The 26610-nt window shown below is 38.9% G+C and overlaps 3 protein-coding genes and 1 non-coding gene across 4 annotated transcripts; 3 read left to right on the top strand and 1 right to left on the bottom strand.

Annotated features, from left to right (window-relative positions):
• Window positions 1–340: 340 nt before the first annotated feature.
• On the top strand, window positions 341–3455 carry LOC145073727 (transducin family protein / WD-40 repeat family protein). Its single transcript, XM_079020236.1, has 5 exons — window positions 341–573; window positions 1011–1756; window positions 1827–1928; window positions 2425–3060; window positions 3153–3455. Exons 2-5 carry the CDS (start codon window positions 1103–1105, stop codon window positions 3336–3338), a joined length of 1578 nt encoding a protein of 525 aa, XP_078876362.1. The 5' UTR covers window positions 341–573; window positions 1011–1102; the 3' UTR covers window positions 3339–3455.
• Window positions 3456–5063: 1608 nt separating this feature from the next.
• LOC145075237 (uncharacterized) lies at window positions 5064–10511 on the top strand. The gene is made up of 15 exons (XM_079021539.1): window positions 5064–5416; window positions 6287–6451; window positions 6527–6643; window positions 6737–6821; window positions 6931–7039; window positions 7271–7338; window positions 7430–7555; window positions 7738–8498; window positions 8567–8779; window positions 8896–8956; window positions 9086–9199; window positions 9290–9403; window positions 9635–9760; window positions 9967–10020; window positions 10126–10511. The coding sequence occupies exons 1-13, from the start codon at window positions 5349–5351 to the stop codon at window positions 9737–9739; spliced, it is 2106 nt and encodes a 701-aa protein (XP_078877665.1). The 5' UTR covers window positions 5064–5348; the 3' UTR covers window positions 9740–9760; window positions 9967–10020; window positions 10126–10511.
• Window positions 10512–10946: 435 nt separating this feature from the next.
• On the bottom strand, window positions 10947–13500 carry TPR2 (Tetratricopeptide repeat (TPR)-like superfamily protein). The gene is made up of 8 exons (XM_079021540.1): window positions 13321–13500; window positions 12498–12710; window positions 12208–12399; window positions 11928–12127; window positions 11747–11828; window positions 11507–11636; window positions 11319–11414; window positions 10947–11227 (listed from the first exon to the last, which is right to left on the bottom strand). The coding sequence occupies exons 1-8, from the start codon at window positions 13423–13425 to the stop codon at window positions 11151–11153; spliced, it is 1095 nt and encodes a 364-aa protein (XP_078877666.1). The 5' UTR covers window positions 13426–13500; the 3' UTR covers window positions 10947–11150.
• Window positions 13501–15223: 1723 nt separating this feature from the next.
• Window positions 15224–15304, top strand: TRNAL-CAG (transfer RNA leucine (anticodon CAG)). The gene has a single exon. It is a non-coding gene; the product is annotated as a tRNA-Leu (tRNA).
• The last annotated feature ends 11306 nt before the right edge of the window (window positions 15305–26610 follow it).

Below are 26610 nucleotides of genomic sequence, written 5' to 3'. Positions count from 1 at the left end.
GAAACTGTTCACATTTTATCCTTATGACCGGCAACAGCCGGTCATAAGGGTAAAATGTGAACAGTTTCAATAGTTCAATGGCAAATAGATAACGAAAAAAAGTTTAATGACTAAATGTGACAAAAGTCAAAAGTTTGTTACCCTTTCAAGTCATTATCCCTTTTTAAAAATAAAAAACGTGTTTTTTGGCTTATATAATTTAACGTTAAATCTATTTTAAACCATACATTCATACTCCAACAAAGTTATAATCACTTTTTTTAAAAGGAGCTTGGGGACATGTTGGTCCCCTTGCATCTCTACCAACTACCAGTAAAATTATCCAAATAAAATAAAATTAAATAAAAATAAAAACGCATCTGATAAGTGATAGCCCCTCTTTCCGTCTCTCACCCCGGCGACTGAAAACTGCACCGATCTCACCTTCCCCCACCGGATTTTCTTCACTATTAATCACCACTGTCACTTAGGGTTTTACTAATCTCATCCAATCAACTATTAAAGCCATTGATTTGATCGAATTCAGTGGAATCTGTAAGTTCGCACGTCTAACATAATCCAGTCGACCACGAGGTACTTCAATTTAATTGATTAATTCTATTTCGTGTCTCTTCGTTTCGTTTCTTAATCGGTGTATTTCTCAATTTCTCGGTTGTTTGTTTTCAGTATTGGTTCCCAACTTGTTTTAATTCAAGTAGAATTAATTTACTCGATAAGGAATTTAAAGTCAACGAGCAATAATCATCTTAAGCTGTCTATCTCAATCTTCAGTACTCTATTGGGTTGAAATTCTCCCTGTTGATTGTCAACGTCGAAAAAAAACTTTGGATGTCGAGGCTAATAAACGTATATGTGTTTGTGGCATTGTTGGTTTGATGAGAGTCTAGGATAGTAGGATTCCACATGTATAAAACCTACATACAACTTGCATCTAGCCAGATATAGAAATTCTAATCTTTGTGTAATCGTCATAAAGTTGATGTTCGTTTTTGTTTTGCTTTAATTATCAGTGCCATGACGACAGTTGGGTTGCTGCATATTCTGGTAAATGGCAAGTGAAAGGTATGAGAATCTTGGAGCATAGAAAAGGACTTATTGATTCATGGAGAATTTAGCGACAATGGTTGGCTCAAAAGGGTTAGTTAAAAGGGATGAGTTCGTAAGGATTCTTATCCAGTGTCTTTATTCTTTAGGTTATGAGAAATCTGCAGGTTGTTTGGAATCAGAATCTGGTATTTCATACAAATCGGCGGAATTTAAGTTGCTTGAATCTTCAATAATTGGTGCTGATTGGGAGGGCTGTATTGATAGCCTTTATGGGATCAAGAACATGACAGATGAACAAAGAGACACAGCTTTGTTTCTTGTTTCCCAACAGTGTTTGTTGGAGTGTTTGGGCCGAGGGGATGATTCTTTAGCTTTGTCCCTTTTGCGTAAACAAATCTCCAAATTGCAAGTGGGAAGAGAGAAAGTTCACAAGCTTGCTTTTAGTTTGTTTTCACTTGGGGAGCTTGGTTTAGATAAAGTCCATGATGATTGTGATGTTTTTCAAGAACTGAGAAGGAATCTAGTAAATGAATTGGAGAAATTGCTTCCACCACCAATCACTGTACCTGATAGAAGATTGGAACATCTGGTTGAAAGGGTGGTTGGTTCCCAAATTGATTCATGCATCTACCACAATTCTCTGGATCCAGTATCAATCTATAAGGATCATTCTTGTGGTAGGGATCAGATCCCTACAGAAACCATTCAGGTGTGTTAGTTCAAATTGTAAATAGTTCATGCTGATCTTTTAATGGAATCTCTTTGAAAAATTGTTGCAGATTTTGTCTGACCACAAGAATGAAGTTTGGTTTGTTCAGTTCTCTAACAATGGGGATTATTTAGCATCTTCATCAAGTGATTGTACAGCAATTATATGGAAGGTAACTATTATGTCCTTAAAAAAATCGATATTCTAGAGATTCTATTCTTAGAATATTTGTTGAATCATACGTTACATATTAAAGCAGTGTAATCAAATGGGATAAGATACGAATGCATAAGTAGATTCTTTCTTCATGCACCAGAATTAGGAGACTGATTTTAAAATCCATAACACTTGTCTGTTCCATTGTTCAGGGAAGTTAACCTTCTTAACTATGCACAACAGGGGAGTTGGGCACTTAGTCTCATAGTGGCTTGAGTGTCTCCAACTGCCATTTCAGGTAAGACATATATATACATATGTCTTGAGGGAACTTGACTTATATTTAGGGAAATCTAAATTTAATGATCATTTTGGAGATGGGTGCTGTTATTATATGCATAACTTTATATGTCCATGTAACATGTTATGTTTACTTCTTACAAAGTTACAATCCATAGAAAAAGCATGATTTTTTTTTTTTCCGAATCATATTCTTGAAAGTTTTGGTACAGATACAAGAAGATGGGAAGTTAGTTTTGAAACATAGATTATCCAGTCATCAAAACCCGGTTTCTTTTGTAATCTGGAGCCCCGATGACACAATGGTGTTGACATGTGGGAACTCAGAAGTCCTTAGGCTTTGGGATGTGGAAACAGGTACATGTAAGCACACATTTGGTGATAACAGCTTCCTTGTTAGCTCGTGTGCTTGGTTTCCAGACTCAAAGAGACTCGTGTGTGGGAGTTCAGACCCTAAAAAAGGCATCTGCATGTGGGATTGTGAAGGCAATGAGATTAAAGCATGGAGAGGAACACGGATGCCAAAGGTGTTAGATATTGCTGTTACTCCAAATGGTGAATATCTGATTACTATTTTTTCAGATAAAGATATTCGGATACTAAACGTGGCTACAAATGCTGAAAGAGTTATCTCTGAAGAACATCCGATTACATCTCTTTCGGTTTCTGGTGACAGCAAGCATTTGATTGTTAATCTTAATAGCCAAGAGATTCATATGTGGGATGTTGAAGGCTTATGGGAAAAGCCTTTGAGATATAAGGGCCACAGGCAACATAAATATGTCATTCGTTCTTGCTTTGGTGGGGTCAATAGCACCTTTATTGCCAGTGGCAGCGAAAATTCACAGGTATATATATACCTGTGAAATTACCTAACTATCCCTAACTTTCATCAACTCATTATATCCTTAAGCTTATTCTCTGATAATTGTGAGAGCAGGTGTATATCTGGAATCAAAGTGGTTCTGATCCAATTGAGGTGCTTTCTGGTCATTCAATGACTGTAAACTGTGTGAGCTGGAATCCTAGGAGACATCAAATGCTAGCATCAGCTAGTGATGATCAAACCATTCGCATATGGGGACCAAATCCATCACAAAAGATGCATCTGAAGGGGCTCATATGAAATATGTAATCATAACTTGTAATTATTATCAAGTCACAACATCTTTTTCTTTTCTGAATGTGTTTTTTGACTTATTTTGGTTCTTGTGTTCTTCATGTAAAATAGTCATTTTTGCTACCTGTTTGTTTCTTGCTTGCTGTATCTTCTATACGTTTTGTAGTTAGACATTAATTTGGAATTTCTGGTTTTTGTGTTCACAGAACCAAAACCGATATTTGAATTTAGTTACTGTTATACTAAACTGATAAATATGGATTTTGGTTGATAGACTTTCTTGATGTTGTCATATTAAAGAGGTTGTACACTAGACCTTCAAATTGTTTGACTCGTTTTATTTTCAACTAAGCTTTTTAATTTTACATAAAAATGAATTATTCATTTTTTATATACAATCACGAAGGTTTGCTTGTATTAAAAAAAGTAATTACTTAAGTGCATTCAATGATGCTATAAAAATATTTCAACTTATTTTATGAATCTAGGCTGTGCAATCAAGCACAAAAAGATAGTAATTTGGCTTGTATCAAAAGAATTAATTACTTAAGTGCATTCAGTGATGCTATAAAAATGTTTCAACTTTATCTTACGAATCATATTTGTTGTAGACCGTGCAATCAAGCACAAAATGATAATTTTACTAGCATGAACGTCCTTTTGAACATGAATTCATGATCTATGTTAGAGTGTTACTATATGTACCGTTCACTCTCATATAAAAAGTCAAACACTCATTCACTCACATAAGAGAAGGTATACCAAACAATTGAAGGCACATATAAGATAAACGATATTTTATCATGAAAATGTTTTTATATGAATTTATATTTTGCCCTCTCGAGTTATAACAACTAAAAGATAAGCACATCGTTGTTTGAAAATGTGTGAGATTTAAGAATATCATGTACCTCTACGTAGTTCTTATCTCCAACAATTTATGATCTCTTTCTTTGACAATTGTGAACCTGAAACCGTTAATGATAAATTAAAAAAAATGGAAAAATTAAAGTTCTATAAAATAGAAATCTTAAATGATAATCATAATTCTATAATTTTTAATATCCAATAAATATAAGAATCTTAAGCGACAACATTTAATAACACCACCAGTGTATGTATGTGTGTGTTTTCATGTTCCTTGGTTGTATCTTTGGATCAAGGTGACGCAATGAACACATATGCACAAATCAGGCATTGCCCTTGGCGATTAATTCTCTCTTGGCCGCACCAATATATATGAGACGATGAAACAAAGCAAAAAAAAAAAAAACTGTTGGGTACATTCATTTTCGAAGGACTATGACTCATTTAGAAAGAAAGGTTGTAAGATTTAGCAATTAAAGATGAACATCTACAATGGTATTTGAAGCTTAGTAACTACTATATTCTTTTGAACGAAATATAGGTCGAAGCTTAGTTACATTAATTGGGATGTTTGGATTATATTCTTTAACTTTTTTGTAATAGCATGCTTCTTTGCTATTGTGGTTTTAGTTGGTTGATGGTTGATACTTGATGATGTTGAGGCATCATTATTTATTTAATCATGTAAGTATATTTGTTGGTTTGAAGATATTGCGACATTTATTATCTATTTTTTACCTTTTTAGGGACGATCGATTTATAGGATGGAATCCCACAAACCGGCCCGAACCCGACCCGTTTCCATTTATACAGTGTGTTTGCGAGTTTGTGTATATATAAATAATAAGTCGAGTCTTGTTGAATGTTAGAGTGAGCGAGAGAGAGAGAGAGAGAGAGAGAGAGAGAGAGAGAGAGAGAGAAGAAAGATTTGTCCCCTTTGTTTGTTTGTTGCATATCATTCAGACATCGTCCGGATTTACCTCTCTCGCTCGCTCGCTAGGGTTTCTCAATCTAAATTTCGATTCTTAAATCCAATCATAGAGTAACCAAGGGAGATCGACTGTTAAAACCAGGGTTTCTATGTATTCGATTTCTCTGCTCCCTGTGTCTACTTCTTAAAGAAGACATCTTCAAGTTAGATTTATATGAATGGATATCATGAAGACAAATTCATACCTAGATGATCTATCATCCTCACCTTCACCAATCCATCACAAGTGAGTTCGAATTATATTTCTCCTCGTGATTATATATTAATTGAATTCAGTTTTCGTTTCTTGATGTGAAATTTTTAAGAATCTAAATTGATTGATGCTGAATTTTGATATTTTAATGGAATAGTTGACAGTAGGATATATTGATGTAATCTGGTCGTCTGGTTTGCTTTCAACTTTTGCAACTAGGAAAGGTAGGGAATTATTGCCAGTTGGTGTATGTAATTCTTAGAAATCCAGCTAGATCTTTTCAAGGAATGTTTGGATGTGCGATTTCAAAGTAAATATTGCTACTTTTAGAAATTCACCTGATTATTCAAATCTGATTTTTCCCTAAATAATCAGCACACTTGAGATTGGTTACAGATTTACTGTCAGTTTAAGCTCACATCCAAAACTCCAAGTAGCCGCATGATCATGTCTTGGATCACTGGTGTTATATGTGATTAGTAGTTTTATTATTTGGAATATTGATGTCCATCAGTGATGCATAATACAGATTAGACTATCATATTCTGAAATCTGAAAAAGTATAACCTACATCCTATCTTAGTTGTTCCTATTTTGATCTAAGTAAACTGTGATCCCTGCTATCTTTTCCTTGTTCCATGGTTGGGTTGTTTGATGGTATAGTTTCAGATGAATTTGTTTAGTTTCTCTGTCAAATCAGCCAGTTGCAGGCTTCTTTTATTTCTCATAACTTTTGCATGATGTTTTTCTATATATGTTCTTACTTCTTCTAGATTTGCATATCTTGTGTTCTAACTTTAAAACAAATGAACTGTGTATTGATGTTTAAAGATAGCATTGTGCAAGATTTGTTAGTGGTGGAATTTTTTGGATATTAGACATCTAACAGGTATATGTTCTCAGTAGTAGGAATGTGCTCGAAATGTTGGCCAAGAGAGAGATAGCTCCAAGAATAAAAAAGTATTTGCCAAGAAGGCAGGGGAGTGGAACTTCTGAGCATCACCACCAGTCATTTGTTAAGCCCAACAGTGAAAGTGCAAGGGATTCAAGGCGCGAACTTCATTCATGGTATGTCTTTTTGATGTCAACTAAAAAAAGTCAAAGTGCAGATCTATCATTTTTAATAACCAACTGTTTTTATAGGGTGGAGGCTGAGTCCTTGCAGTGTTTATCAGCCAAGTATTGTTCATTAATGCCTTCACCAAGGTCGACTATTGCAGCAGCATTTAGTTCAGATGGGAAAATTCTTGCATCTACTCAGTACGTTGTTAACTGTCTTTGTAATTGTAATTTGTTTCTAGCATCTTTTTTTTTTGTTATATTAATTGAAGTTGTTCATTTTGGGGTTGACAGCGGTGATCATACTGTAAAAATAATCGACTGCCAAACTGGGAAATGTCTAAAAGTTTTGAGTGGACATCGAAGAACACCTTGGGTGGTAAGATAACAAATTAATCAACTCCTTTTTAGTTTTTACAGTCATTTTCTGCTAACTTGTTCTTTGAAATTGTGACCTAATTAATTTAATTCTTTTTTGTTTTTTACAGGTTAGATTCCACCCATTGCGTCCAGAGATACTCGCGAGTGGAAGCTTAGACCATGAAGTTCGCTTATGGAATGCAAACACATCAGAATGCATAGGATCCCGCGATTTCTGTAATTACTAAACATTTTGTTTCCCTTGAGATATTGATGGACCTCCCTCCTAATAGATCAAGCAAATATAAAAAATATAAGAGGTTTACCATTTAGGATATACTGATGCATAGTCGCATATAAGATTAAATATAGCACACAAAATCAGGCTTGTTATATATATATATATATATATATATATATATATATATATATATATATCTTATGTCTGTGTATCTTTGTTTATTGCAGACCGGCCTATTGCTTCCATTGCATTCCATTCAGAAGGAGAAGTGCTTGCAGTTGCTGCAGGGCATAAGGTAGTGTCTGTACAAAGGTTTTGATGTTTAACTATTTTGTTGTTTTGTAAATTTAAGAGGCATAATATTGATGGGAGTTTTTCAATTTCAGCTGTATTTATGGCAGTACAGCAGCAGAGGAGAGACCTCCTCGCCTGCTATAGTATTAAGGACAAGGCGTTCTCTACGGGCTGTGCATTTCCATCCACATTCTGCTCAACTTTTGTTAACTGCTGAGGTAACATTTTTTACATGGGTTTGTAATTAGGGTTAATAGCAACTATGGTTGTGCTTTCAAAAAGCTACCCAGTTATAACAATTTCATCATTACTATAATTGAGTTAGTAGACAGAATGTCCTAATAATAAAAAAATGAAAGTACATTGCTATAGCCTTTCCCTTGTTTTAAATGGTTTCCAGGTGAACGATCTTGACTCCTCAGATTCTTCAATGGCACCAGCAACATCTCTAGGTTATCTGCATTATCCCCCTCCTGCTGTATATATGGGCAATATGCATCGCATAGACCGTTTAAGTTTAGCAGCAGAATTACCATTAATGCCCTTGCCTCTCTTCTCCTCTCCTTCAACCACAAGACTCGATTCAAGAAGGCCACAATCCTTTTCTGATCAACATCTGTTCCATGCAAATGCAAATGCAACAGTAACACAGCAACAACCGATGGATTCTTCTTCTTCTTCTTCTTTTATACACACCAGCAGCAGCAGCAGCCATAATGATAATAGTGTAAATAATAACCAAGTCCAAAACATGGATATTTCTGATGTTGAAGGTGTTCCGCTGTTGAGAGAGCGTGTACGTTGGGAGTTACCCTTCATGCAAGGATGGTTGATAGGTCATAACCAAGCTGCAACTGCCACGTCATCGGGTTTCCCTCTGAGATCAGGGGCAAACCCTAATCCAGAAGCTTTATACAACATGAATCAAAATGGTGGTCCAGTGGCAGTGAATGAGTCGATAACAAACGAAGGAGTAGGACAGCCTGTCCCTATGATTGGTAGAATACAGTCTCAACTGTCTGCATCACTTACTGCCACAGCTGCTGCTGAGTTGCCTTGCACCGTAAAGCTAAGAATCTGGTCTCATGATTCAAACAATCCATGTGCCTCTCTCAAGCCTGAACGATGTCGCCTAACAATCCCGCATGCTGTTCTTTGCAGGTAACATTTTAAAAAATAAAAATAAGGAGCTTGATGGGAGTTGATGTTTGTATTGTATGCTGTTGCAGTGAAATGGGTGCTCATTTTTCAGCATGTGGGAGATATCTAGCTGCTTGTGTTGCATGTGTGCTTCCTCAGTTTGAAGGTGATTCAATTTCTGGGGTACAATCACAACTTCATCATCAAGAGGGTAGGGGGCCCGGAACATCTCCTACACGCCATCCTATCTCTGCACGCCAAGTCATCTATGAACTCAGAATATATTCACTTGAGGAGGCAACGTAAGAGAGGACTATGCCTTTAAATGTTAATTCCTTCCATTTCCATTTTTGTATTGTTATCATTAAAAAAAATATATATGTAATCTGACTCACAATTATTGATTGTACTTGTGTAGGTTTGGTTTGGTACTTATCTCAAGGCCAATCAGAGCTGCCCATTGTTTGACATCAATCCAGGTGAGTTTTTGCGAAGATAACATATATATATATATATATATATATATATATATATATATATATATATATATATATATTTAGTATTTAGTATTTACAATTACAATGTTGATTGATGATTTGATGGTGCAGTTTTCACCAACTTCTGAGCACATCTTGCTTGCTTATGGGAGGCGTCATAGCTCTCTTCTGAAAAGCATTGATATCAATGGAGATGCATCTTTATCCATTTACACAGTTTTGGAGGTAAATAATAGGGTTTCAGTATTTTTGTAAATGTATATGACAACTGTGTTGAAAAAAAAAAAAAAAAGATTGAGGTTTTGAATGTTGTAGGTATATAGAGTTTCAGATATGGAAGTGGTGAGTGTGCTTCCCAGTGCAGAAGACGAGGTGAATGTGGCTTGCTTTCACCCTTTCTCTGGGGGTGGTATTGTCTATGGCACAAAGGTCTCTCTCTCTCTCTAGTGATTAGACCATTATATTCTATTTGAGCGTTTAAAATAGACATTTTTCCCACCATTTTATTGATTTAGCCACTCAACTATTGTTATAATAATTGTAAAAAGTTATTAGTTCATTGCATAGAATGATGAAAGTAGGTTGTGATTTTCTGTATTTTTTTTTCTTTGAACATTTGGTTGACATGCATAATGGGGTGTGTGTGTAATGTGTTGGCAGGAAGGGAAGCTTAGAATCCTTCAATTTAATGGAGGTGATGGGATGAAAATTAGTAGCAGACCTGATCAGTCGGTAGAAGCACACATGGTTGACATACAACAATAATACTACACTACATGCATGCAGGTTGTTACTTGAATATTAAGTCCACCATCTTACCTTACTTATTTTGTCATTATTATTGAGTTGAGGTCCGAGGGTTAATATTATTTATATATTTATATACTTACTTCAGCACAGTACACCTGTGGGAGGGAGATGTATTGATGACTTTAAATAATACAAAGGATATATTCATTTATTGAACAAGATAAGATTTGTTTATGTTTCAGGGTGGATGAGGCTTTAAATGCTTAGTATTTGATGTCACATCTAGCCTACATAAGGTATGTAAATGTACCAAAGAAAAGAAATGTTATCATCATTTAAAAAAAATAAAGAGAAAAATGTGGTGATTGTTATCGGAAATGACATCGATGTTGATGTTACAGGAACTTAGTTGCACCAGCTCTCCTAGTCCTAACTGTTGAAGATGCAGATGAAGCTAGCAGTTCCTGTGGTCCCCTGCTCCTTTTTTTTTTTTTTTTTTTTTTTTTTTTTCTCTCTCTCTCCCACACTTACTTTTGACCGTTTTGTTGTATGTTTGACCATGACCATGACCATGACCATGACCATGACCATGTGTGTGTACTATATGTAGTCTATTATGTTCGTTAACAAGAGACATCTGATCTGAGCAGTGGCTACACGCTTGACTCGGTAGGTTTGGTTTGGTTGTAAATTATGGTAGCCCTAAGTAAAGTAAGTTGTACTGATCCTAGAGATTTCTTTCTTCCTCATGTATTGTATTATTGTATGTATGGTGTTTCTTTTCTTCTCTTCTTTCTTTCTTTCATACTTGTATACTATACTATACAACTGACTTGACTGGATTTTTATGCTTTCCTTGTTTGTCAAGGTAAATTTGTTAGTTTCCCTTTCCCACATATTGTAGGTATTTCAACATTTGGTTGGTTCCCTCCCTAGTAGTAGTTGTCAGTTTGTCTGCCACAAGCATTTACTGTAGATAGAGAGGGTACAAAATAAGTGACAACTACCTAAAAGCCTACCCCTACAAAATATTTATATAGAGCCAATCACCTAAAATCAAATAAGTTGTTTGAGTATATAATATTCTCAACTTATAACAATATGAAAGAAGAAACTGTTTCTGTCCCTCATCAAGCAAGTACATCGGAGTTTTAATATACTATTTGCCGTTTCCAAAAAAAAAAAAAGAAACTGTGACTTTATCAAATCAGTATAACAGAAATAATAAATTAGCAACTGTATTTAATTTTATTGTTAATGATATGAGATTAATTATGACTCCAGATAATCACTCATTTAACAATAAATAAAACTTGTTGAACCACCCAAACTTTTAGAACATTGGCATTAAACATGAATACAAAAATATTTTATAACGAGGGCGGGGTCTGATTTTGTTTTTTCATTAAATGTGACTTGACTTGGTTCAGGATGGAAGGGACCAATTCCCAGATTTGAATTTTTTGTAGAAGCTCTTTGATCTTTTTGAAACAGCAAAAAACACTGCACCCACCAATACCAAAAAAAAAAAAATTAAAAATAAAATATGGAAGAACACAAAAAAAAAGAAGTTGGGTTTTTGATGGTGACAAACCAGGAATCCCAGGGATAACAAATTTGTCTTCTTTGAGAACCGAATGAAGGGTTCTTCTTTCGTTCACTTTCACCCATTTCGAACCACCTTCTCCCCCTAAAGTTGAAAAATAATTACAAAAGAAAAGTTCATTCAAACACAAAACAGTTGTGATTATATTTTTCAGTCAAAATAAATAAATAACATACCAACTGAAGGTGAAGGTTTAACTGCATCTGTTTCATCATCATCACCAAATGTCTCAAGATGGGAAGCAACTGTACCCTGTAAGAAATTGCTAATAATTTCCTTCTTGGACAGACCTACCCCTGATCCCGCCTGCCCACCAAACCAAACAAAAGATTGAAAAAAAATGTTAAACAACAAAATCATAGTACACAGGACAAGATAAAGACATAATGCCCTAATCATACAAGAATAGATCTAACCTCATAGTACAACTCAATGGCATCACGAGTGTAAGCATTCTCTTTATCCCATGGCAATGGTGCACCACTATCTGAGAACATGTTTTCAAGCGCTAAGGATTCCACTTAACAGAATTATTTAATTTATTATTTGGTGAAAATTGTTTTGTTTTGTTATAGCAGCTATAAGAAAAAGGATATGAGGTCAAGGTGAGGTGAAAACATATCAGTCTCACAGAAGTCCTCAATGAAGTCGCTAGACATAACCTCTGCATAAAGAAGAAGAACAGGCCAGTGAAGTATACGATCTTTATCTAATATCGGCTTTTTCAATCCTGTTAATTCTTGGAACATTGCCTTTCCAATCTTCAATCCTCTCTCTTCAATTGCGGACACTAGATCCTACACATACATAATAAACTCATGTTAGAGAGCCTTCACAAGATTGTACTTTTTAATTATATGAAAACATCAATCAAGACCTTAGCTGCTGTCAAAGCTTTGGAAACTTGGGCCTCGTGTTGTTGGCGTTGTGATATTTGTGAATCAATCACCTCACATAGCTTCTTTAGTTCTACATTATCTGGATTCTCATCCAGTCCTTTTACACAAAACCTTCGTGCTTCAACCAACTTATTCAAAGATAATGATGCTTTTGCTGCTCTGTAAAAAGCCTAACGACAAATACAGAAGAAGACACTTGAATAAGATCATCATCCTATTAATGTCAGATTGAACTGTATACAAATACAAGTAGAAAGAGGAAGGAGACCTTGACATTTGTTGGGGAGAGCTTGATGGCTTCCTCTGAATCTGAAAGAGCACGCCCATAATTTCCAAGTTGTAAGTTTACATGTGCCCTATTAGAAAATATCATTGAGGTCTCCATGTCACTTAAAGCTTTCTGATTTATAGCCCTTGTATAGCAGTTGATAGCCTCTGAATAATGCTTCTTTCCCATCTTCACATACTTGTTACCTTCTTCCTGCATTCCCAATCAAAAAAGTTACAACCAATTTGTTTTCCTCTTAGTTATCAAATCAGTTGCTGTGTTTTCACTTCATATTTGATCAAGAGTAATTAGAGTTAGCATCTAAAACATTATAACTACCTTACTAGAATAAACTTCTGGGATGAAAAACTGAAAACCTAAACCAATATTGTTTGATCTCATAAAGCACCGAGGGTTATTTTCTTCTCGTTACAGCTTTAAGATCAATCCAAACATACAATTACCCAAACAATCAAGTTCGTTAACCAGGATAATAAGAAAGCAGATGCCGGAGCTAAACTTGTTGTATTCAAATAACCAGAGAAATGGAGACAGAGATTTACTGAGTTCAAGAGTAGCGGCCTCCGATTTCTACTTTTTTTTATTTTTTTAATTTATTCCAGATTATTGTGGTTAAGCATGACACACTAATATCTATATTAACATATAGAAATACAGTACAGCAATACAACTTTAAGATCAACGAATACATAAGACTATTCATTTATCGAGTCAATAAACTAGGGGTATAAGAAACCAGATTCTGAATTATCGAGGTAAACATGTTGTGATTATATATAAGTAGTAAGTAGAGAGAGATTACTTTGAGTTCAAGTGCAGCGGACTCCTTGAGAGCAGAGATAGCATCAAGGTCTGCTAATTCACTCTCCGTTTGAGGTTCAGCACCCTTCTCCATCAATAACGCCATGGCTTTCTTCCTCGCAGTTGCAACACCTCACCGGCGACCGGCAGCAAAACAATTGAAGCCAAGGGAAACAAAATGGCGCTCGTTAACGGGCCGTATAATTGTAAATCATATTATTGGGCTTTTTCACCAACCGGGTCTTAGTGGTGCACCAACACCGGTTTTAAACCGGTTCGGTTGTTATTATTATTTTTTATAGTTATATAAAAATCGGTTTCGCCTGGTTCGATTTTTTCATTTTTTTAAATGAAATTTTGTTTATAAATCAGTTTTTTGGGGTGTTTTTGAAAGTGAAATTCTGATTATCATCCCATAAGTCTTATTGTTGAGAAGGTTTTAGCGATTCGGACAACAAATACGATCGATCCTATTATTATTCGTGAACAGTCGGAGTTTGTTAAGGGTAAAAAGTTTTAACATCTTGTAAACATAATGCATTAGCTTTAGTGCTTGAAGTTTAGTGGAAACTCAGATATTTCAATAATAATTTTTTATAAGTAATTTCTTAATATATATATTTTTTAAGATTTGTTAGTCATAATTCCAATAAATAACATTAAGACGATATATAAATAAAAAAATAAAAAAAAAAAAAAAATAAAAAAAACTTGAAGATGATATATATAAAAAAAATACGGCTGAATTTTTAAAAAATTATGGTAAAACAATAGACAAATAAGAAATAATAATTTTTATTTTTGTTGATAATTTTATTGTAACTATTATAAAACTAATTATTTTCATCATAAAGAATCATATAAATAACCACATAATCATATACTCAAGTCTCATTTTATGACTTTTAGCTTTGGTAACCATATATAATCACTTTCATAACGTAGATATAAATACCCTGAATAAAATTAATTGATTTTTAACTAGTTAAATATAATGCGTCTTTTTATAGAAATAAAAGAAGTATATGAATAGCTACTAATACTATAAATATTTTGTGATGTTGATATAACAAAAAATTAGGATTAGAATCTTATAAAAAAAACAATAATGTATTTCTTATCAAGAAGTATATGAATAGCTACTAATACTATAATTAATTATTTTGTAATGTTGACAGGACAATAAATTTTGATTGGAATATTATCAAGAAAAACAATATTGTAGTGCTTAATGCCTTAAACAACTCGTAACTAAAAAGTTCTTTAAAATATTAATTTTGGTAATTATATTCAATAGACTAATATATATTTTTCTATATTTTATTACACCGTTAGTGTATATCTTAATCTTGTCATGTATCCACTATCTCATCTAATACTAGAGGTGAGCATCTGAACATTCGGATCGGATCGGAAATCAGACATGATAAGCCTCAACATATCCGGTTAAAAGTCCATAAATTTCTGCAAAATATGTTCGGTCCAAAACTCGGTTTGATCCGATCCAAATGTTCATTTTTATGTCCAAAAATTGTGAGCCGGATGTGGATCTGAACTTGGACTTGATAAGCCTCAACAGGTCCGGTCCAAAGTCTATAATCGATTCTGTTCAAATGTTCATCCCTGTCTAATACAGTAGAATTTATGTATTTATGTGTATATAAACCATTCTGTTCTAGCTATATCTATGGTGCTAGATAATAACAACCGACACCATTAGTGGATGCCATATAAAATTCACAAAATATAGCAAAAAGTCAAAAAACTTTATTGGCCTGTCGAAGCTTCTTCAATAAAATCTATCTGTAACAACTAAATATAAAATTTTCAATTATCAGCAAAAAAAATCTGTTTACTTTTTTTACTTTTATATTATATTAATTATTTGATAAAATTATCAACGAGTCAAGATGGCCGAGTTGGTCTAAGGCGCCAGTTTCAGGTACTGGTCCGAAAGGGCATGGGTTCGAATCCCATTCTTGACAATTTAGGTTTTTATTATTTCAATTCATAACCTTTTGTCCTGAACTATACCACCAATGACAAGTTTGGCCCTTGTCCTTTAGTTTAGCATACAATCACATTTTCACCCTCAACTATGTAACGACGACATTTTTAGCGCTTAGCATACAAGTTGCACAACGGCATATTTCCTAGTACATGTGCAAACTGTTGCATATAGCCACTAAATATGAACATTTTATATATAAATAAAATTATTAATACTCATTGATACAATGAGTTGATTATTGTTATAAAAACTAATCAAAACAACAACCGATAACTTAATTAGACATGAATTTAATTTCTGAATTTACCGAAGAATAGATTGGACAACACTTAGAACGACACACTGAATTGCCATCAAACAAAACTATTAGATTTAGGGGCTGTTTATTTACCTCTTAGGCCGTCCCAGTAGGGGTTTCATGGAGGGGATAAAAATGATGAGGTGGCATTGAATGGATAATATTTAACATTGTGGATGGAGTTGAATGAATGGGGTGATATGAGATTTTTTTTTCATTCTCAATTTAGTACAAACTATATATTATTATATTGAAAGTTAATTTACTTAATTTTTTTTAAAAAACAAACTATATATTATTATTTTTTGTTTTATACTTGATTTTATTTATATTCAATAATTTAATTTATTAAGTTAATTTATAATTTTTTTTATTCTAAACAATAAAAAATATATAAATCCTAAAAATATTTTAAAAAAATAACATCTTATTTGTAACTTTTAAATTCTAAATTGTAATCTTTAATTAATATTTAATAATTGTAACTTTAAATTTCTAATTAATGTAATATTTTAGTTTTATTTATTAATATTGTTTATATAAAAAAATTGAAATGATGATGTGGCAATTCATTAAATTCTTAAGAGTTTAATGGAGTATAGAGCTTAATATGTTAAGTGGTATAGTTAGTAGAATGTTGATGTGACAATCCATTGAACTCTGAAGTGTTCAATGCATTGAAGATGACCTTAATTGAAAAATTAAGAGGCAATCTCTTAAAAGTTCAGATGTATGGTGTTTGATAGCATCTTATTTTTTGCCTCTTAAATTACAAAAAAAAAAACCTCTTAATTTCTTAGACATGTGATTGTATCTGAAAAAATAAGGACACACGTGTTTCCTGTTTTGCACACGACGTATTCTCTTCTATTTCACGACACAACCTCATTTTCCCACCCAACCATCAGCGACGCCTCTCCTCCACTCCAATCTGTTGCAACTTTGATCCCCTCTGTTGCCGCCGCCATCGGCTTCGCCTGTGGCGCCTTCGTCTCCGGATCCAGCTGCATCGCCTCCGACATCTTCTGCATGTTTCCCTTGATATTTAAGCCCCACTTTCCCTTTTCTCTTTCAATACACACATCGTTCCCTCACCCACTCCATCTTTGCTCTAGAATCAGCCGGCCGACTCTTTCACAAGCACCGTTGTCGCCATCGGAAGCCTCATCGACAACACAACTCTTGGTAAATTTTCCTCTAAAACTCGATTATTCTGGTTCAATCCCTGAAACATCCCAAAAATACAAGCCAAAAATTTCGTTTGAAAAACATTATCAAAAACTATAATCATCCATGATCAATAAGAAAACCAAGTGTCATGTATCTCAAAATCTCATATTGATGATATATGGTTCATTAGCATGGCCTAGACCACTCTAGAGCACCAGCCTGGCCTGGCGCCCTCCTGCCAGCCTTGCCTGGTGCTCTTTTGCCAGCCATGCTAGGGACTCTCCTGCCGACCCGGCCTGGCGCTCCCTTGCCTAGCGCTCCTTGCCAGTCTTTCCTGGTGTGCGCCCGCCAGTCCCGCTCGACGCCTCCAGGCGGCCTCACCCAACTCCTTGCTAGCTGGGCCTGAATTGGGCTGGCCCAAGGCCCGACCTAATTCCCCTTAACCTAATTGTCCCCTATATAATGAACAGTACCTCCTCCATAGAGAGGGATTTTCCCCCATGGCTCAGCCGCCACTATACTCCGGCCGGGTGGCTCAACCGCAACCCGCCGCCGTCAGCCACCATACACCACCACCAGCACCAAGATGGTTCTCTCCAGCTATGGAGGACTATCTCAGATCTACCACTTGATCTAACTTGATCGTCGAAGTCCGCTCCCAGGGCACAGTCCCTAGGATGACTCTAACGCATCTCTCTAATTGTGACTAGCAGATCTCCGCAGTAGCAGAAGACCCGAAGACTCGCCGGAGGTCCATGTCGCATCATTTGGCGCCATCTCGGATTCGAGCAAGTAGCAAAAGCCTCGGTCAGTTTCAAGCTCGTTCTTCCTCAGATCTGATGTGTTTTCATCTCAGGCTTCCTCAGATCTGTTAATTTCTAGTATCATTTGTTCAGATCTGTGTGTTTCTTGACAAGATCGGATCAAATTTGCTTCACAATCTCTTAGATCTGTATATCTATCATGTTTTTTAGTTCACATCTATGGATCTATATGATTTCCTTCAATCAAACACTCCGCAAGTGTGCGCAAATCTTCTTGGATTTGTTTTTGGTTCATATTTCAGGGTTTTGTTGAGTAGGATGAAGAGAAAATATATTTTTATGAGATTTTTATTTAGATCTCTTGATTTGTTGAATTTCTTGCTCAGATATCTAGATATGTTTCGTTTTAGATCATTTGAGCAACACTCATGTTTTAAAAGACTTCATAAGATCTAATTTTCATCTATATTTTGATGGGTTCTTCAGCAAGTAGTGAAGAAGGAATTTCTCATGAGTTCTTAACCCATTTTCGTTTTTATTTTGGTGTTTTTTCTAAGAAATCTGAAAAGAAGAGAAGTTTCTACTTCATTTTTAGTGTATATGTTTTTTTTAAAAAAAAAAAGAGAAGAACGATCTTTTATTTATGTATAGAACTTCAATTTTTGAAACATTTATTTGTACATTCAGCCATATGGCTTGTACATTTTACAAAACCCTCATAAAGAAAAAGAGAAGGGATGAGAAGCTCTGATGGGTCTTAACCAACTTTCAGTTCATATATTTTTCAAAAAATCCTATTTGGTTTAGGATTCTCAAGTGTTATTCAAGTTGTTTGCAAATTTGAAAGAAGAAATAAGTTTCTATTAATTTTTTATCTTCTTAATTCCAGAAGACTCATTTTTCATTGTGCTGTAATCCCTGGATATTTTCAAAAGTTGATAAAGTTACTTTTACCCTATGGTTTTACCATTTTAGTTAATGGTTTAAAAAAAGGAGTAGAAAGGAGTTCTACAAGAAACAAGGAGAACTGATCTGTAAAAAAAGATAGATACAAAAGCAAACAACTCATATTCACTACAACAAAACCTGTTTATTCCTCTCACCAAAATTATCTATCCTTAAAAATACATATACCCTAAACCCATTTAGAGTGAGAATTACCGTGATGGTACGTTTTAAGAAAAAAAAAAGATGCAGACAAAAGCTAGTGTGTAGACAAGGAGAAAAACCTTTACAACTCATACTTTGTCTGTCTAGTGTGAACAATAAAATTTGAAAAAAAAGGAAGTGGGTGAGGGTGCACAACGCACAAACAATGTTGTCAACAAAAATCAAAACCGTGTGGGGCCTACTTGGTCCAATCCTCAATGAGCAGAAAAACAAAAGTAACGGGCCCCACCCGGTCAACGTAATTTCTCGGGCAGTCAAAGACTTCCCCAAACCCCGACTCAACTTCACCGGTCAGCAACCTCCGGCCACTGAGCATTCCAACAGCAACGCGATAGCTCCATCAATGGTCTTCATCGCCGCCTCCAGCTTCCTCGTTCCCTACTATCGTCACCGGTACATGAAGCCAAAGTGCCACCAACCTGCAACACATGTGACCTAGCAAAGCAACGAGGCCGACAAAGTGAAGTATCGACCTCCTTGCACAGCCGGGGATTTCTGGAAAGTAACCACCAAATCATCCCTAATGGGACCGTTAGACCCCCAACCGGACATTCCTTTTGACCTGGTTACTCTCAGAACAACAACAACATCTTCAGGGCAACAACAACATCGCCACCACTGAACACCACTAGTCGCTGCTAATCGCTCCACCATAGTCGCGACACCGTCAGATGTCCGTCACGACTACATCACCAGCGAATAAAGCCCAGTCGTAATCTCCGGTCATCTCCGATTCGAACTGCAACACAACTCGTAACCCCCCGTGACAACAACTAAAGCATCGTCATTCTCGCCGCTAAACAGCTCCAAGCCGCTTGAGAACCGCTTAGTCTATTCCGGTTCAAAGACCCTACAACTACAGTGACCTCCGACTCCAGCTATAACCAACAGAAACCGGACCCAAAGCGCCACCAGCCAGCAGCGAGCAATAGAAATCAAACCATGATCGGTCCATCCCGACGACCCAACAAGCCGTGGTCGCTGCCCAACATCCGGAATCCAAGGACAATCGATCAACGACCCTTGTGCCCAATTAACCACCGCACCCTCCGACGATGAGAACCTGGTCCGCATCGCCTGCAATTTATGGTTAGCCTTAACAGCACCAACAGTAATTACGACCCCTGCTCTCCTGAATCATCATCGCCGGTCACCACTTGTAGATCTCTTCTACGACGCTCTTGCGAACCTCCGATTGATAGCCACCGTTGTCGACCATTACCATCACTCGACGAATCGGAACAATTCCCCCATCGGAGCAATCAACCCCGAGTACCGCCAATTGCTTATGACCCAGCTAAGAAGCCTCCGACAACAACTATCGATGATCCCAGGCGAGGAACAAAAAAAATGAACGAAAGTGAAGAAGAAGAATATCTCCAGTATCTCTAGTTGACGTTTACCCTTCCATTGGCGTCTTTGAAGTTGCTCGTAAACTAGAACTGATGCAAACCCCATGGCCCAAAACTGATAAGAGGCATATAATGGCCCATACGCAAGATGACAATAAGAAATTAGCATTGGGCCTATAATTGGCAAGGAGGCTCATCATAATTTGAATTATGAATCTCTTCCAAATGGAGCACACCAAATTCGCCTTGGGCTTTTCATAGGCAATTTTATGGGCTATTTCATCTACAAAACACATATAGCCCACCAACTTTACAAAACAAAGAGTAACCGCTCAACGCTCACGTGTTGAAGGCTCCGCTCAACAAAAACGTTTTCAGAATAGGCGTTGCGGCCCAGACCACTTGACATCTTCTAAAAAAAGGGGGAAGGGAAAGAGTAGTAGCTCCTACTACCCGTGAAGTATTTCGAAACAACCCTCAGCAACCGCGTTGCTCGACTATCAGCAATCGAGGTGACCAACTGCAGGCAGTCTCGTTACTCACCCCTCACCATTCATGTTGACCGACCCTCGCTAGTCTCACGGCTCAGCCTTCAGCAGTCATGCAGCCCGACCATAAGCAACCATACAAACCAACCCAACAGCCGCAAATCCTGGACACTAGCAGCTACATTGTCTGCCTCCCAGTAGTTGCCTTGCCCAACTCTCAGCGGTAGCGCTACCTAGATCTTGTCGGCCTTCTATGCATCCAACGTTCTCTCTCTCCGCCTCCTATAATAAAAAGAAAATAGGGGGGGAGGATTAGTGACACTATGCAGAAGTGCTTTTTATTCTGAAGGGGGAGAGCTAAAGTACATGAAGAATTGATACTATGCACGATAGTGCATTCCCGAGACGACATTAGTATTCCGGGTTGAAAGAGCAGCATCGTGGTCCAACTCTCGATAGTCTTGTTGCCCAACTCTCAATAGTCGTGTTGCTCACCTATCGTTAGCAGCTCGCTGCCTGGGCCTCAATGGCCTTGCTGACCAGTTCCTGACAACAATCTCATTACGCACCTCTTAACAATAGCTACACTATCAAGCTCTAAGTAGCACTACCACATAGCTCTCCGCAAACAGCCAAGACACCGAGGCCTCAATTATTAGTACGACTAGCGAGGCAGCAAAGCATCCGGTACCATTCCTCTTTAATCCAGACTGGTCATACGAGTTAGACACATATATTATAGGGTGACGCCCAGTCGTTCGAGGTTCAATACCCTCGCCTCGAGTCGCTTGGCTTCTTAGCCCAACTCCATTATAGCGGCATGCCCCGCATGCGAGGTTCAACACCCTCGCCTTGAGTCGCTTGGCTTCTCAGCCCGACTCCATTATAGCGGCATGCCCCACATGCGAGGTTCAGCACCCTCGCCTTGAGTCGCTTGGCTTCTCAGCCTGACTCCATTATAGCGGGAAGCTCCACATGCGAGGTTCAGTACCCTCGCCTCAAGTCGCCTGGCTTCCCAGCCCGACTCCATTATAGCGGCAAGCTCCGCATGCGAGGTTCAGTACCCTCGCCTCGAGTCACCTGGCTTCTCAGCCCAACTCCATTATAGCGAAAAGCTCCGCATGCGAGGTTCAGTACCCTCGCCTCGAGTCGCTTGGCTTCTCAGCCTGGCTCCATTATAGCGACAAGCTCCGCATGCGAGGTTCAGTACCCTCGCCTCGAGTCGCCTGGCTTCTCAGCCCCGACTCCATTATAGCGGCAAGCTCCGCATGAGAGGTTCAATACCCTCGCCTTGAGTCGCCTGGCTTCCCAACCCGACTCCATTATAGCGGCAAGCTCCGCATGCAAGGTTCAGTACCCTCACCTCGAGATACCTGGCTTCCCAGCCCGACTCCATTATAGCGGCAAGCTCTGCATGCGAGGTTCAACACCCTTGCCTTGAGTCGCCTGACTTCTCAGCTCAACTCCATTAACAGCATGCTCCGCCAACGAGGCTCAAAGGCTCGCAACCTTTGCCTATATGAATCCACGCGATGCTTTCCCGCGTGATTTATTTACAATCGTTGGCAACCAAGCTCGATCTGTTCCACGCGATGCTTTCCCGCGTGACATCTCCATGACTGCTGGCTGCTAAGCCCAGACTATTCTTCTAAGTCGCGCAACATAAGTCACGCATCGTAAGTCGCACATCGTAAGTTTATGTCATGCTTAGCACCACATTTGGTGTCTCTTCTCTTATAATCAACATGGTTTTCATATGCTCGGACGATCAATAAGGCGTTTCCTAATCTGGTTGTCTATTATGATAGCAAACAACCTCACTGGGTATTCTCATAAAAACCTTGCCTATGCTCCATAGTTTGATACGGCTACCTACGCTACCCACATCAGACTGGGGGGAACCTAGCTAGGAATAGCTCGAGCAAGAAACACCTTCATAATGGTTATAAATGCTCATGAAGATAATTGTCAATGACATTCCCCCAATACGATAGAAACGCCACGACAGAGATGTCATACACCAGCCCCGCTCCGTAATAACATTATTAGCAGCTTTGCTCCGCATAACACTGCCAACAACAATTTCATTGCATCGCACCGACGGATCACACTCCTCTCAGTGAAGGAGTACCAAGCCAGCTCAAGCTGCATAAGCAATGTTTGGCTCATCGCACAACCCACGACGTTTGTGGGTGAGTTTCGGTTATTCTCTCTATTATTTAATGTATTGGTGCTTTATCTAGTCCGATCCGATTGTCAGCAACCCAATCACATCAGACTAGGGGGACTTTACGACGCACAATTTATATGACTAGTTCCATTCCGATGTCATTGGCCGCGTACCAATAACACCAGAATAGGAGGACTTGATGAAATATGGTCCATTAGCATGGCCCAGACTGATCTAGCACGCTAGCCTGTCCTGGCGCGCTCCTGCCAGCCCTGCCTGGCATTCCCATGCCAGCCTTGCTGGGGACTCCCTTGCCAGCCTTGCTGGGGACTCTCCTACTGGTTTATATGATTTAGTCTAGTCCGATGTCATTGGCCATGTACCAATAACACCAGATTGGGGGGACTTGATGATATATGGTCCACTAGCATGGCCTAGACAGCTCCGGCGCGCCAGCCTCGCCTGACGCTCCCTTGCCATCCCTGCTGGGGACTCTCCTGCTAGTTTATATGACTTAGTCCAGTCTGATGTCATTGGCCATGCACCAATAACACCAGACTAGGGGGACTTGATGATATATGGTCCGTTAGCATGGCCTAGACCACTCTAACGCGTTAGCTTGGCCTAGCGCGCTCCTGCCAGCCTTGCCTGGTGCTCCCTTGCTAGCCATGCTGGGGACTCTCCTGCCGACCCGGCCTGGCGCTCCTTGCCAGTATTTCCTGGTGCGCGCCCGCCAGCGTTGCTTGGGGCGCGCCCGCCAGTCCCGCTCGGTGCCTCCGGGCGGCCTCGCCTAGCTTCTTGCTAGCTGGGCCTGAATTGGCCTGGCCTAAGGCCTGACCTAATTCCCCTTGACCTAATTGTCCCATATATAATGAACAGTACCTCCTGCATGGAGAGGGATCTTCCCCTATGGCTCAGCCGCCACTATACTCCGGCCGGGTGGCTCAGCCGCCACCCACCGCCGTCAGCCACCATACACCACCACCAGCACCAAGATGGTTCTCTCCAGCTATGGAGGACCATCTCAGATCTATCAGTTGATCTAACTTGATCGTCGGAGTCCGCTCCCGGGGCACAGTCCCTAGGGCGACTCTAACGCATCTCTATGATTGTGACTAGCAGATCTCCGCAGTAGCAGAAGACCCGAAGACTCGCCGGAGGTCCATGTCGCATCACATATCAAATACTGTATCAAAACCAAATGATAAAATATCAGAGTCTCAATCAATCCAAGACCGAAAGTCGTGGTGTGTGCCATGCGATCATCCGGAGCCCTTCCTTTTGCTAATAGAAGTACTTGAAACCAAAACTGAAAACTGTAAGCACGAACCTTAGTAAGCTCCCCCAAACTACTACCTACCATACAATAACACATATAACACATACTGGGCCTTGCCCATTGCATCGGGCCCCGCCCGGCATCGGACCGAAGTCCGACATAACTTGGGCCCCGCCTACTACATCGGGCCCTGCCCGGCATCAGACTGAAGTCCGGAATAACTTAGGCCCCGCCCACTACATCAGGTCCCGCTTGGCATCGGACCGAAGTCCGGTATAAACTGAACATAACATAAATATAAACATATAACATAATCACATATATTGCATCGGGCTTGCCCGACATCGGACTAAAGTCCGGAATATATAACACATAACATAAACATGCATGAATCACGAAAACATCAAGCATACCTAAATACTTCTCGGGATCGCCCCAGAATACTACATAATTGGGCCAGCATTGGTGCCTTATACCCGTTCCTACTGAAGGGAAACTCACCTCACACTGCTGAAGTCCTACTGACAAAACCCTAACTGTTGGATGACAGATTCCTGAATTTGTCAACATCAAAATAACAGCCAATTAATAATTGGGTTGTATCACATATACTCATAAGTCCATGCTTGGGGTAAAAGACTACTTTACCCCTATCTTAGCTTGATTCAAGCCCAAGGCCCAACAATAATGAACCAAGGCCCATCTATGGCCCAATTTCCCTAATTGGGCCCAAGTCTCTACATGGTCTTGCCTTAAGGCCCAACCATCTATTCTTGGTCCAATACTTGACATTCTGATGGTCCAATATCTCATGCTCATCAAGGCCCAAACTATGGCCCATCAATGGCCCAATTTTCCAAATTAGGCCCAAGTCTTTCACATAGGCCTTACCCTAAAGCCCATCCAATTATTGTGGTCCAATTACTTGTTCTAGGAAAGCCCAACAATAGCCTAATCACCAAAGTCCATTAGAAAGGCCCAACATAAGGCCACATAAAATGACGATTAGGGTTAAGTGTTTCTCACTTAACACATTAAGGACTCAATCCATTAAGTCATTTACTCTACTAGATAAATGATATATAGTAATTGGGCTTAATACACAATCCAATCCCAATAGCCCAAAAGTAGGACTCAACAACTCCAAGGCCCACATATTAAGAATTAGGGTTTTCTAAACCCTAATTAGGGTTTCCCACCCAAACAAAGCCTAATAGGTCCAAAACTAATCTTTAAGCCCATTAGGGTTTTGCTAGGTCCATTAGGGTTTTGCTAGTGGGGCACCACCCACTACCACATCGGGTAGTGGTGATCAACGACGGCGGCCACCACCATACGGTGGTGGTTTGAGTTTCTTTTCATTATTCTTTTGGTAATTACAATTACAATGCCTTAAACCAAAAATAAACACACAAACACTAACTAACATAACACACACAACCAACCTAGTGGTGCCCGGCGGTGGCACGTGGCGGTAGCCACCACCTCATGGTGGTGGTGGCGGCTCTTCTCGACTTTCCGGCTAGACAAAGCACACACGCATAAACTTCAAATTGCATACTACATCCAAGCCACCCACCCGGTGGCTCAAGGTGGTAATAGCGATGGTCTTGGGGTGGCAGTGGCGGCGACGTTTGGCAGCAGCTCCCGGTGAACCATGAAACGACCCAAAAATACGACCCAAAAATTTTATTTTTCAATATAACCAAAAACCATAATCTGCGTGTCATATATAAAAAAAAACATACGAGATGTATCCCAACATAATAAAAACAACACTGTGCGGAAACTATATCATATCCATGTCATATAAAAAATCAAAAACTAAATCAACTCCCAGGATAAAAGCTGAAGCTGTGGTGTGTGCGATGCCATCATCCCGAGCTCTTCCCTCTGCTAGCGGAAGTACCTGAAACCAAAACTAAAACTGTAAGCATGAAGCTTAGTAAGCTCCCCCAAACTACCACATACCATACAATACACATAAGCACATACTGGGCCTTGCCCACTGCATCAGACCGAAGTCTGGAACTAGCTGCATCGGACCGAAGTCCGGAACTGACTGGGACCTTGTCCCCTGCATCGGACCAGAGTCCGGAACTGACTGCATCGGACCGAAGTCCAGAACTAACTGCATCGGACCGAAGTCCGGAACTGACTGATCATGGCATAGCATAAAACATAACAACTATTATAAACACATAAACTGCATACTGCATCGGAACAGAGTCCGGAACACATAACACAAACATTCTTGAATCACAAAGACATCAAGCACTCTAGCTACTGCATCAGACCAAAGTCCGGGACTACTGATAATTAAACGGGCCGGCATTGTGGCCGTAGACCCGTTCCTACTGAAGGGAACTCACCTCGTGAACTGGCTGTCGAGTGAATAGCTCTGAGGGCTAACTGCTGCTGCTCCGGTATCTCCCCGGCTGCAAGTCCATAAGTACACTCAATCAAATGCTAAACACTACACTGGGTAAAATGACTCTTTTACCCTTGGTCAAAGTCAACTATTGGTCAAGGTCAACTCTCAGCCAAAGTCAACCCACAGTTGACCTGACTCGCCGAGTTGGGCCGCCA

Source organism: Lactuca serriola, chromosome 9 (assembly GCF_051521515.1).
Source record: "Lactuca serriola cultivar US96UC23 chromosome 9, Lser_US96UC23_V15, whole genome shotgun sequence".
Lineage (NCBI taxonomy): Eukaryota > Viridiplantae > Streptophyta > Magnoliopsida > Asterales > Asteraceae > Lactuca > Lactuca serriola.
Note: the sequence above shows the minus strand (reverse complement) of the source record. Positions and strands in the feature narration are given on the sequence as shown.

Excerpts from the sequence above, each read along its gene's own strand:
- LOC145075237 (XM_079021539.1), top strand. The coding sequence starts at position 5,349 with ATGGATATCATGAAGACAAATTCATACCTAGATGATCTATCATCCTCA. Across the intron at positions 6,452-6,526 it reads AGGCGCGAACTTCATTCATG|GGTGGAGGCTGAGTCCTTGC; the intron begins GTATGTCTTTTT and ends CTGTTTTTATAG. Across the intron at positions 8,499-8,566 it reads CCGCATGCTGTTCTTTGCAG|TGAAATGGGTGCTCATTTTT; the intron begins GTAACATTTTAA and ends ATGCTGTTGCAG.
- LOC145073727 (XM_079020236.1), top strand. The coding sequence starts at position 1,103 with ATGGAGAATTTAGCGACAATGGTTGGCTCAAAAGGGTTAGTTAAAAGG. Across the intron at positions 1,757-1,826 it reads TCCCTACAGAAACCATTCAG|ATTTTGTCTGACCACAAGAA; the intron begins GTGTGTTAGTTC and ends AAATTGTTGCAG. Across the intron at positions 3,061-3,152 it reads GTGGCAGCGAAAATTCACAG|GTGTATATCTGGAATCAAAG; the intron begins GTATATATATAC and ends TTGTGAGAGCAG.
- TPR2 (XM_079021540.1), bottom strand. The coding sequence starts at position 13,425 with ATGGCGTTATTGATGGAGAAGGGTGCTGAACCTCAAACGGAGAGTGAA. Across the intron at positions 11,637-11,746 it reads CCATTGAGTTGTACTATGAG|GCGGGATCAGGGGTAGGTCT; the intron begins GTTAGATCTATT and ends TTTGGTGGGCAG. Across the intron at positions 11,415-11,506 it reads TAAACCTTCACCTTCAGTTG|GGGGAGAAGGTGGTTCGAAA; the intron begins GTATGTTATTTA and ends TTTCAACTTTAG.